The sequence below is a fragment of the Lycium barbarum genome, chromosome 8 (genome assembly GCF_019175385.1).
Source record: "Lycium barbarum isolate Lr01 chromosome 8, ASM1917538v2, whole genome shotgun sequence".
Lineage (NCBI taxonomy): Eukaryota > Viridiplantae > Streptophyta > Magnoliopsida > Solanales > Solanaceae > Lycium > Lycium barbarum.
Window position 1 is genome coordinate 122837978 of NC_083344.1, and position 12881 is coordinate 122850858.

The window sequence follows — 12881 nt, forward strand, 5'->3', positions numbered from 1 at the left end:
GGTTTGATGGAGGGCGGGCCAACGAGGGCGGATCATAGAGAAGAACTGACAGGCTATAGGTTGAAAGTTTCTAAGGAAGGTCTGCAGTACATGATATCTTAGGTGAATCTCACATTAATATAGAATTGAGCAAAGTGAAAAACTTTATAAAGCATAACACAAATTCATAGGGTAAGCATAGGCGCTTGGGACCGACAAAAGAGGTTACTACGACTGATTTTATAGAGTCCGTGGCATTTTGCACCCTTAATGTGTGCTCTTTTTTTCAACTTGCACCCTATCCTATTTTTTTTTTATGATTTAAACCCCAATCTCTTTATTTCCTTGCAAAACAATAAATTCACCTTTTTTATAAATTTATCATGAGGGCAAAATAGGAATACAAATAATATATCTTTTTTTCCTTCAATTTATTTATTTTATTAGAACTGCAACAACAATAAATTTTATTTTCAAAGCTCTTTTTTTATTTTTTTATTTTAAGTGATATTTCTCTATCAATAGTTGCTAAACATTTGGAGTTCTTATTGTTACAAGTTTGTCGTTTTTCCTTTATAAATTAGTAGTAATTAAATTATAAAGGAAAAACGACAAACTTGTAACAATAAGAACTCCAAATGTTTAGCAACTATTGATAGAGAAATATCACTTAAAATAAAAAAATAAAAAAAGAGCTTTGAAAATAAAATTTATTGTTGTTGCAGTTCTAATAAAATAAATAAATTGAAGGAAAAAAAGATATATTATTTGTATTCCTATTTTGCCCTCATGGTAAATTTATAAAAAGGGTGAATTTATTGTTTTGCAAGGAAATAAAGAGATTGGGGTTTAAATCATAAAAAAAAATAGGATAGGGTGCAAGTTGAAAAAAAGAGCACACATTAAGGGTGCAAAATGCCACGGACCCGATTTTATATGAATAAGTTTAAAAAAAAATCACTAAGCATTTTCATATAATTTTGGTGAAGCTTTGTTAAAACACACACTTCAGATCCCATTTATAACACTGAACTCATTGAACATCACAAGAATATATTGCACAACTATACACAAACTGATATATACCAGCTTGAAACAAGCTGATCTCCCCTCATAATTTAAACACATAATTCACACAAGTTCAGAAACACATAAAGAATCCCCCCAAGACCCTCACTGTTGTATCAGAGATCATTCTTGAAGAGGATAATAAGGGGTGGCAATCAAGTAAAGCTCACACTTTCTTGCTGCGGTTATTGCAGAAAACTCAGTCATATCCAAATCCTCAGGCTTCACACCATCAGGGAGTTTCCAATCAAAATGATATAGCAATTTAGCTAGTGGAAGATAAGCATTTATCAAACCAAATGAAATTCCAGGACACATTCTCCTTCCAGAACCAAATGGAAGATACTCAAAATTATTCCCCATGAAATCCACTGAGCTCTGCTCGAATCTCTCAGGCATAAAGCTTTCCGCGTCTTCCCAATACTTCGGGTCCCTCCCCATCGCATAAACATTAACCATGACTCTTGTTTTTAAAGGGATAGTGTATCCATTGATGTTTGTTTCTTCCCTACATTCTCTTGGAACTAAAAGAGGGAGTGGAGGATGAAGTCTCAAGGTTTCTTTTACAACTTGTTTTAAGTATTTTAGTTCATCAATATCATCCTCATTGAAAATTTCTTTTCCTTTGAATACTTCTCTTACTTCTGCTTGTGCTTTTGCTAACACACTTGGGTTCCTCATCATTTCAGTCATGGCCCACAGTGTTGTTGTTGTTGAAGTTTCTGTTCCCGCAGAGAACAAGTCCTACATTTCATTAAAAATAAAGAAGAATTAACTTAAATAGTCGTCCACCCAATTGTTTATACGAAATAGTCGGCGGATGTATAATATATGTATAAATCATGTATAATATGTGTAAAACTGTGTTTCATATATACTGGCTAGGAAAATTACACAGTGAATACAACTGGCTATTTGTGTAAGATCCATTTATTAAAAATTGGGTAATACAGAATGAGTTAATTAAAAGTATAAAATAAGCAGTACAGATCAAAGTTCAAGGCATTTCTTTACTTGATACATGTGGTCAGATACCTTATTTTATTTTTTGTCTACAAAGTCGAATAACTACTCCTATCCTATGTTCCAATTTATGTGGCAGTCTTTTCTTTTTAGTACGTAACTACAACTTCAAGAGGGGAATTTGCTCCAAAGTGGGCCTTTATTTTTGCTTTCTCTTCATTCGAGCTTAATTACATCCACTCTCAAACTAGTGGAGAATATTTTTATTACCCTTTCTTAGAAGGGAAGGGAGTTGGTTTATAAAAAGGAATTTCACCTTTCTATAATTAGAAACAACTTAACTTTAAAATTGTACTTTTATCCTTAATGAAATGATTTATAGCCAGACAAATATCTAAAAATTATTTTAGATCATAAATTTCAAAAGTCTTCCTTTATTTTTTAAATTTTATGTCAAGTTAAATGGTGTCACATAAATTGAGACGAAGAGATTACTCGTTACATCATACATGTGGTCAGGTCCTACAACTGCAAGGAATAGGAATTTTTAAAGCCTTAAGTACTTCAATATCCTCAAATTGTTTTTAAGACGCTTCCATTGATTATTGGTGTGTTAAAAATACATGAGTTTGGCATTCCAAACTTTTGACGTGACGTCACGGGGGATCCAATTAGGTTGATAGTTAATTCATCTAGTTTTATGGTTATAATATTGTGCTACAATACTTTAAGGATCTAATTAACAATATATGTGGTCCATTTTTTTTTTTTTGTAACTTGTAATAGTTCCATAAATGTCCAACACTATGATGACTAGGAGAAATTGGTGCTTTTGACATGATCATTGAGGGTCTGATTAGGTTAATAGTCAATTCATCTAGTTTTATGGTTATAATATTGTGAAATAATACTTTAAGAATCTAATTAACAATATCTGTGGTCCATTTTTGCTGGTAACTTGTAATAATTCCACAAATGGACAAAACTACGATGAAGGAGAAATTCATGCTTTTGACATGATCATTGAGGGTCTGATTAGGTTAATAGTCAATTCATCTAGTTTTATGGTTATAATATTGTGAAATAATACTTTAAGGATCTAATTAACAATATCTGTGGTCCATTTTTGCTGGTAACTTGTAATAATTCCACAAATGGGCAAAACTACGATGAAGGAGAAATTCATACTTTTGACATGATCATTGAGGATCTAATTAGGTTAATTATATCTAGCTTTATAGCTATAATATGGTGCAATAATAATTTAAGGATCTAATTAACAATATATGTGGTCCATTTTTGCGGGTAGCTTGTACTAATTCCATAAACGGCCAAAACTATGATGACTAGGAGAAATTCGTTTAGCATCAAGGTTGTATTAGATTAAAAAAAAAAAAGGGAACCCCTTTGAAGGGGGAACTCTACGTAAGTTTTTATTCCTAAGTCTCGAACTTCAAAAATCTCGTTAAGTATATAAAAAAAAATTATTCATTTTATCACAGTCCTTGTTGGTATTCGGCTTGTAATTCCATCGAAGAAAGAAATTTTTATAACTAGGAAAAAATTTGTTTAGCTTTAAGGTTTGACTTAATTGGTTATTTTTTTATATAGCAACCCCTGATTTTCTTGATAAATACTCATTCTATTTTCATTTATGCGTCTTCTTTTTAGTATTTTTGAAGAATGTAATTTTCTATAGTCAATAAGTCTTTACCTCCAACATGTCATATGACATGTTTAAGATCAAAAGATTTAAGGTCATATATTTTGGTATATAAATTTAATCTTTAGCTTAAGATCACAAGATTCAATTTTTTTTTTTTTTAAAACTCCGAATCCAATCAAATTAAGACACAAATAAAGCGGTGCATGAGAGTATTAAGAATAGTTCTTGAGATTTCCCCTCTAAGAATACTTACAATCATAATTGCTTTGATGTTGTCATCGGCGATTGGGATGTGAAGGTCCCCACTCTCCATTAATCTTAGTAGAACATCAACTAAATCTTCGCATCCTAATGCACCATTTGCCTTTTTACCACATGCAATAGTCTTTTTGTGCTCATTGATAACACCCTCAACAATAGCATCAACATTTTTGTGAACTTTCCAAATTCTACTCCTCAATCCACTTAGCACATGAAGGATCTTGATTGAAGGAAAAATATCAGCCACACTAAATCCACCTGCTAATTCCATCAATTCCCTCACAATTCGAATGAATTTCTCTTGATCTTTCAATAATTCTCCAAATGCTGCTTTGCATGTAATTGAGCTCTCGTACCATAAAATCCGTTCTGTAACGTTTACCGGCTTGCCAGGTGTCGATGACCGGATGAATTGCACGAGTCGCGAAGCCTCGTCGCGCCTAATGGAACTAAAGGACCGGACCATCTTGGCGGTGAGAAGTTCCATGACGCATACTTTGCGCATCTGTCTCCAGTAATCCCCGTAAGGACTAAACGCAATATCAGTGCTCTTGTAGAATATTATGTCGAGGGACATTAATTTAGGCCTTGACGCAAAAGCAAGGTCGTGTGTTTTCAGTATCTCTCGCGCCATGTCCACAGAAGAAACCACGACCGTAGAAATTTCACCGAGTTGAAGGTGCATGAAAGGTCCATATTTTTTGCCCAAGTTTGTGAGGGCATGATGGGGAAGTCCACCTTCTAATGCTAAGTGATGGACACTTCCTAGAATAGGCAATTTCCATGGACCTGGAGGCAGTTGTTTGTTTAAGGTTTTCGATTTTTTCCATTCCAATAGTAGTAGAAAGAGGAATGATAAGAAAAGGCATAAGAAAATGAAGTTGAATGAAAATTGAAACTCCATCAGATCAAAATAGGGGTGTCTCAATTCTCAAGTTCAAAGTTTTGTTGGTATTGCCTTTTTTGTATAGGCTTTCTTTTGGACTAAATATATAATCCTAATGTAAAGGAAATGAATATAATAGCAGTTTTCATCCCTCAGTTGTTGATATAATTCCGATTTGACCCTCGTGATATCTGGCTAAATCACTTTAAACCTTCAATTGATGTATTTAAATCCTTTTGCTGGTGACTGACAAACTATATCGCAAATGTGACACTACTTAATTACCCATTACGTAATGTTAATTTTGTATTGTTATTCAATATTTGAGTGTAATATTGTTCTAGAAATCATTCAAATATTATATATTTTGTACATAAAACGACAAAAACACATATTTTTGTTAGTTAATGGTTAAATATGCTAAATCATACTGTATTTCATAAGGACCAAAATCCGAGTTCAATAACATAATTGAGGGACTAAAAATGCTTGTCACATATTACTAAGATTATACGTGCAAGACATCACCACTTTTGGCATAAACTAAATGAAAGTTGAATTTGGGATAGAGACCATTTTTAGAATTTAGTATATTTGTTTATCAAACATTTGATGAAAGCAATAAACCAGTTGCTAATTGGGTTCAATTAACACCTGGTTGTTATCAATAGAATAATGACGAAGTCTTTAATATAATGCCAAACCATAATAGATTAACCATTAAATACTAATACAGCCTGCAATGATATGGAAAATATATGCGATATGTAATTCCAATTTTCGTGATAGAGATTCCAGTCGGAAAATTACGACGTCACCTTGTATTATTCGTATTCTAACGATATACGCAAGATTTTGCGTATGTGATATATTGACCTATTGCCACAATTGCTTTTAAACGAGTCTGGATCCAGAGCGATATGATCAACTATACTTTTGAGATTCATATTGATCAATAGATCTTCGCAATTACAAAATCTCTTTCTGCAGTGGCAGCTATTAAACTTTGGCTTTATATTTGAAACAGACAGAAGAAAATTCCAAATTTCGAGGTATATGTTACCCATGTTAATATGTTAGCAGCACCATCGGATATATATTTTCAAACTTGAGTCTAACGTTATTGCAGAAAACTCAGTCATATCCAAATCCTCAGGCTTCACACCATCAGGGAGTTTCCAATCAAAATGATATAGCAATTTAGCTAGTGGAAGATAAGCATTTATCAAACCAAATGAAATTCCAGGACACATTCTCCTTCCAGAACCAAATGGAAGATACTCAAAATTATTCCCCATGAAATCCACTGAGCTCTGCTCGAATCTCTCAGGCATAAAGCTTTCCGCGTCTTCCCAATACTTCGGGTCCCTCCCCATCGCATAAACATTAACCATGACTCTTGTTTTTAAAGGGATAGTGTATCCATTGATGTTTGTTTCTTCCCTACATTCTCTTGGAACTAAAAGAGGGAGTGGAGGATGAAGTCTCAAGGTTTCTTTTACAACTTGTTTTAAGTATTTTAGTTCATCAATATCATCCTCATTGAAAATTTCTTTTCCTTTGAATACTTCTCTTACTTCTGCTTGTGCTTTTGCTAACACACTTGGGTTCCTCATCATTTCAGTCATGGCCCACAGTGTTGTTGTTGTTGAAGTTTCTGTTCCCGCAGAGAACAAGTCCTACATTTCATTAAAAATAAAGAAGAATTAACTTAAATAGTCGTCCACCCAATTGTTTATACGAAATAGTCGGCGGATGTATAATATATGTATAAATCATGTATAATATGTGTAAAACTGTGTTTCATATATACTGGCTAGGAAAATTACACAGTGAATACAACTGGCTATTTGTGTAAGATCCATTTATTAAAAATTGGGTAATACAGAATGAGTTAATTAAAAGTATAAAATAAGCAGTACAGATCAAAGTTCAAGGCATTTCTTTACTTGATACATGTGGTCAGATACCTTATTTTATTTTTTGTCTACAAAGTCGAATAACTACTCCTATCCTATGTTCCAATTTATGTGGCAGTCTTTTCTTTTTAGTACGTAACTACAACTTCAAGAGGGGAATTTGCTCCAAAGTGGGCCTTTATTTTTGCTTTCTCTTCATTCGAGCTTAATTACATCCACTCTCAAACTAGTGGAGAAATATTTTTATTACCCTTTCTTAGAAGGGAAGGGAGTTGGTTTATAAAAAGGAATTTCACCTTTCTATAATTAGAAACAACTTAACTTTAAAATTGTACTTTTATCCTTAATGAAATGATTTATAGCCAGACAAATATCTAAAAATTATTTTAGATCATAAATTTCAAAAGTCTTCCTTTATTTTTTAAATTTTATGTCAAGTTAAACGGTGTCACATAAATTGAGACGAAGAGATTACTCGTTACATCATACATGTGGTCAGGTCCTACAACTGCAAGGAATAGGAATTTTTAAAGCCTTAAGTACTTCAATATCCTCAAATTGTTTTTAAGACGCTTCCATTGATTATTGGTGTGTTAAAAATACATGAGTTTGGCATTCCAAACTTTTGACGTGACGTCACGGGGGATCCAATTAGGTTGATAGTTAATTCATCTAGTTTTATGGTTATAATATTGTGCTACAATACTTTAAGGATCTAATTAACAATATATGTGGTCCATTTTTTTTTTTTGTAACTTGTAATAGTTCCATAAATGTCCAACACTATGATGACTAGGAGAAATTGGTGCTTTTGACATGATCATTGAGGGTCTGATTAGGTTAATAGTCAATTCATCTAGTTTTATGGTTATAATATTGTGAAATAATACTTTAAGAATCTAATTAACAATATCTGTGGTCCATTTTTGCTGGTAACTTGTAATAATTCCACAAATGGACAAAACTACGATGAAGGAGAAATTCATGCTTTTGACATGATCATTGAGGGTCTGATTAGGTTAATAGTCAATTCATCTAGTTTTATGGTTATAATATTGTGAAATAATACTTTAAGGATCTAATTAACAATATCTGTGGTCCATTTTTGCTGGTAACTTGTAATAATTCCACAAATGGACAAAACTACGATGATGATAAATTGTTCCTATTACACACATCTGGCTAAAAATTTTGAAAAGCTTATGCGCATGCTCTCAAGCATTCTTCATTAAGTTAACCACTAAAAATTTGTGATCTCCTTTGATTATAGACATCAAACTCAATTGGAACAAGCCTGTAGACATCAAACTCAATTGGCACAAGCCTGCAGTTTTAAGGCTTATTAAGGCAAATGTGTAGCCAAAGTGATCAAGGGAAACGCGGCAGTTAAATCCCGTAATTTTTACCATATATGTGTTTCCTTCCTATTAGCATGGGTATGAGCAACTAGGCCGGAAAGAACAGACGCTGAGGCAAAAGGGACGGTGATCACCCATAATATTGTGTCTACTGAAATTCAAATCCTGGTTAATGATAGTTTTGGTTCCATTTCAATTATTCATATCGATGTTTGGAGTAAAGCATGGAAGGAGAAGAGAAGAACATCCAAACTTGATCAAACTCAAGAAAAGATATCTCTAAATTTTCTTAAAACATGTTATGAGTTCTATGGCTATAAGAGCATGTCATTACGAATAAAATGAAAGTTTAAAATTACATAAGTTCAAATATAAAAATATGTTATTCTTTTATAAACAAGCTAAAATGAAAAGAATATCATATAAACTGAAACAAAATGAGTAATGTCCCCTTAAGCTGGTCCATACATCACTATTGTTCAGAAAATAAGAAAAAAGACCATAGTAACATTCTGCATGATAACTGTATCCCGGCTGATTAAGCTTTTAGTACTCTGCTTGCCAAACAGTGCATTTGTGTCTAGAGACCTTATTTTCTTGGAGAGACAACATACTTACTGTGCCGATAATGAAAATGTAATTGTGACCTCTTGTTTCTCTCAACATCTAATCAATAGTTTCAGAACTCCCAAAAACCAAAAAAAAAAAAAAAAAAAAACCAAAAAACTACAAGTTCTTCATTCAACAAATTATCCTTTTGCCTATTGCAGTGCCGAGTATATGAAGCCATCTTCACCTTTTAGATAGATTTGTATATAGAGTCAAACCTCTCTATAACATCATTTGTCACAATAGTTTTTGACTGCTATAGCGAAATGTTGTTATAGACAACATATAACGTAACATGACAGATCGGTTCCACAGAAAACGTGGTTGTTATAGTGAAACGTTGTTACAGAATGACTGTTATAGAAAGGTCTGACTGTAGTCATCTTACTTCTTCAGAACACTAGCAAATCTTGCTGGGTTAAATTGGCTAAGATCAACAATGCTAGCATGTCCGTCCAGAACAAGTTCAGCCATAGCTGCACCAGTGGCAGGACCATTGAGAATTCCCCAACAGCTGTGTCCAGTAGCCACATAACAGCCGTTCACACCGGGAACTTCACCGATAATTGGCACATCACCTTCGCTGCAAGGTAGGATACACGCTTGTTCCGTCTTTACAGCTGCTTCCCCTTCCACTAAATGGCTTGACACACTAGCTGCCACTCTCTTAAGCGCGTTTATTGATTCTGGAACTGGAGTGATCTGCGCTGGATCGTCCGGAACCTCTGCCTGAGCCGACATTCCACATATATAAACCTCCCCTGAAGGACATGAAAGCTTAACATTATAGTACTCGACATGCAATTCTATAAAATCTTCGTATTGGTGCAGAATACAGAAAGGAAGAAAGAAAAAGGGGAGCTTTTTTCATGCTGCTTAGTTATGTAACTTCTAAAGTATTTTGAAATGTCTGCAATAAAGTAAAGAAACCCTCGATTCATTTCCACATCAGGTAGTTCATTGAAACCAGAACAAGTCATAGTTGGAATGGGAACATTCTCCGTCTTTGGACTTAGTGAGGAATTATATGTTGATATATCATCCATGTACATCGTGAACCATCACATCAAACAAAAGAGTGCTGCCTGAAAGTAACATGATGTTTGCTTAAGCTTCAGATATACAAATTAGAGAAGAATAAAAAGGTCGCTTACAGCTTTGTAGAACATGGATCTTCCTCAAGAGTATGATCATAGAACAAGCCAATAATCCCAGCTCACACTTTGAAACCACCCAAATGTAGAGATGGTTATGATCATGGCTGACATGACCATCTCAAAAATATATGTCTATGGCAGATCAACTACAGCTAAAATGCATATTTACCTATTCTAAAAGAAAAACTATAGATAAAATGTGTTCGAAGACAACCTCCTGCCACCATAGCACTTCTCTTTTCTTAACTTCACACAAGATGCACGATGAGGGTAGTGTGAGGCACATCTTGTTGACCATTTTTTTAATCAGAACATCCTGTTGAGTGTCGACAAAATGATCAGGTGAAATAAGGGATCTGAGACATGTAGGCACAAATCACAATTGGCCCCTCTTCCTAGTTCCTACTATTTGACGTGGAGTCCATAAGTAATAGCATATTACTGTTTTGAGACCAGAGACATGTAGGCACAATCATATACATATCAAGGAACTAGCTAACCATTGTCTCTAAAGACCAGAAAAGTGTTACTATTACTGTTTTGTACTAATGGTTCATGTGATGAATGGCAAGTTAATACTATATTCCTTGAATATGATATGTATCTATCTAGTGTGATGAATAGAGTATATGACAGAGGTGGATCTATTGATCGATCATGTCATATAGGCCCGAATTGGGCATCCAATTGCTTCGACTTGAATTATCCGGAGAACCCAATGCCTGATATATATCAAAAAGACGGACGATCAAACCTATTTCTTGATTAACTCAAAGAGATGAATAGGGTCCCAATAGAGATACGGAAAAGCACGTCCAATTACACGCGTATTCCTAATATTCCATTTTTCAACACAAATTACCAAAATTCATTTAGTATATTTTAGCTGATACACTGCTTTGTTGTGGCAAAAGTAATAGCATGAGATATTATTCTTAGTATGTGTTACTGATAAAATTCACTGTTGACACACATCAAGCATCATTCTATATATGTCCAGTATTTGACAATTGTTTCAACTGTAAAAACTGACGCACCTGTAGGACGAGGATAAACTTCCGGGTCCATGGGCTTCCCACCTTGGGCAGGATAATAAGTAAGAAACAGAGCATGTGGCGTGATCCTATCAGGTTCTTTCGGTTCCAGTACTATACTATGGGCCTTAATTCCATAAACCCGAAAAAGCGAGCCCAAAAGAGAAAATCTCTTAGTCCAAGGCCCAAGTGCCAACACAACTGCATCTGCCACAATCTCTCTCCCATCTTCCAATACTACCCCTCTAGTTTTCCCCTCCACCATTTCAATTCTCTCGGCTTTACCTGTTGGTTTTTTAAAAGATGGTGCAGCAAATGAGTTTGAAGCAAATAAGTTTGAAAGTAGAGATTGAAAATATCTATGTCAATAATTATCAAGCTTAGAGGCCTTTAAATAGCCAACTTGAAAACATAAATCTGTAAAAGATCTGCATAACAAAAATGCAAAAGAACTAAAATATCTCAACAAACTAATCTTATTGAATAGAAATTTAAAAATTCAAAAAATTAGATCCATCCTAAACCTAAGCAACTTACTCCCTCTGTCACAATTTTTGGCACACTTCACTTTTGATCTATCCCAAAAAGAATGTTATTTTCTATAATTACAAACAACTTAACTTTACAATTCAACTTTCACCCTCAATGAAATGATTTATAGCCACCCAAATGTTAAATGCTTGTTTTAGACCATAAATTCAAAAAATGTCTATTCTATCTTTTAAACTTTGTCCCAAGTCAAACTTTACCACATACGCCCTTCTTCACTTTTACTTGTCCATTTTTGAAGGGATTAATAAATGTAGTACATATTTTATCATAATACCCATATTAATTTATGTATAGTCTCAATATACTTAGAAAATTTGTCTTTCTCTTCATATGTTAGCTAAAGTCGAAAATAAAAAGTGAAAAAGTTATTTTTAGTATAACCGGCAGGTAAAAATGAACCGGAGCGAGTCAATTGGAACAGAAAGAGTATTCTGAAAGCAACATTACCAATCACCAGCTCAACCCCATAATCTTCCATAGCTTTGGACAATAGTGTTTTAGTAAACAATTGTGGATGGACTTGGGCCGTGCTATCAGTTGACCCGATAGTATTTGGGCTTTTAGCTGGGCCATTAACCCAAGACGGAAGCGGCCCAGTTCAGTTCGACGAAGAAGATGATGATGATGATAACGACTCGTCAACAGAGACACTTAAGGTAGTAAGTGGACGATAACCGTAAGATTGTGGTCCATCAAGTTCTTGAGCGAGTAAGCGATGAAGATTAAAGCTGGCGCGTGCGAGTGACGCGACGGGACCGCCGTCGCACCAATCTAAGGCTAAGAAACCTCCAGCCTTACCGGAGGCAGCGCAGGCCACGACAGATTGCTCGATTAGAGTTACGTTTGCGCCGGATTTTGATAGGAAGTAAGCTGTGCAAACTCCGATTACTCCACCGCCGCAAACTGCCATGTGTTTCGGTTGTGGAGTGTCCATTGAGGATCGGATTAGGAAGAGTTTAGGGGATTTTAGGTGCAGTTGTTGGACTTTTCTGGGGACTGAAATGGATGGAAATGGAAATGCAGGGATGACCGACATTTCTCAATTTTTGAGTTAGGGACTTGGATTTGTGTTAGTTGGAAATATGACACGTGGTGCTGTTGTTCTAGGGCTGAGAATCAGGTGGTTCGGTTCGGATCTGAAAGTTATCGGTTTATAGATATGTTAAACAGTTAAAGAACCGTTAAAGTATTGATTACTGGGTTATTGGTTAATGGGTTATTGATCGTTATTGGTTCGGTTATCGGTTTAACCGTTAAGATTTCACACAAAAGATTTTCAAAAAGAAAGAACCCATAAAAAAAAATGACTTGACCTACAGCTACATAAAAAAATGAAAAAAATAATAGTGCAAAACTTAATTACAGACAAACCAAACTAAACTTCCAATTCAGTCAAATACCTCTACTAATTCTTACTTTTACCATCTTT

At 34.5% G+C, this 12881-nt stretch overlaps 2 protein-coding genes and 1 pseudogene across 2 annotated transcripts; all 3 read right to left on the bottom strand.

The window, feature by feature from the left end:
* Positions 1–717: 717 nt before the first annotated feature.
* LOC132607072 (premnaspirodiene oxygenase-like) lies at positions 718–4974 on the bottom strand. The gene is made up of 2 exons (XM_060320879.1): positions 3930–4974; positions 718–1791 (listed from the first exon to the last, which is right to left on the bottom strand). The coding sequence occupies exons 1-2, from the start codon at positions 4839–4841 to the stop codon at positions 1171–1173; spliced, it is 1533 nt and encodes a 510-aa protein (XP_060176862.1). The 5' UTR covers positions 4842–4974; the 3' UTR covers positions 718–1170.
* An 801-nt stretch (positions 4975–5775) lies between these two features.
* Positions 5776–6496, bottom strand: LOC132608271 (premnaspirodiene oxygenase-like). Its single transcript, XM_060322321.1, has 2 exons — positions 5943–6496; positions 5776–5833 (listed from the first exon to the last, which is right to left on the bottom strand). Exons 1-2 carry the CDS (start codon positions 6449–6451, stop codon positions 5776–5778), a joined length of 567 nt encoding a protein of 188 aa, XP_060178304.1. The 5' UTR covers positions 6452–6496.
* A 2006-nt stretch (positions 6497–8502) lies between these two features.
* On the bottom strand, positions 8503–12526 carry LOC132607073 (putative oxidoreductase TDA3; annotated as a pseudogene).
* Between the last annotated feature and the right edge of the window lie 355 nt (positions 12527–12881).

Excerpts from the sequence above, each read along its gene's own strand:
- LOC132607072 (XM_060320879.1), bottom strand. The coding sequence starts at position 4,841 with ATGGAGTTTCAATTTTCATTCAACTTCATTTTCTTATGCCTTTTCTTA. Across the intron at positions 1,792-3,929 it reads ACATCAAAGCAATTATGATT|GACTTGTTCTCTGCGGGAAC; the intron begins GTAAGTATTCTT and ends AATGAAATGTAG.
- LOC132608271 (XM_060322321.1), bottom strand. The coding sequence starts at position 6,451 with ATGACTGAAATGATGAGGAACCCAAGTGTGTTAGCAAAAGCACAAGCA. Across the intron at positions 5,834-5,942 it reads ACTGAGTTTTCTGCAATAAC|CCAAAGTTTAATAGCTGCCA; the intron begins GTTAGACTCAAG and ends TCAAATATAAAG.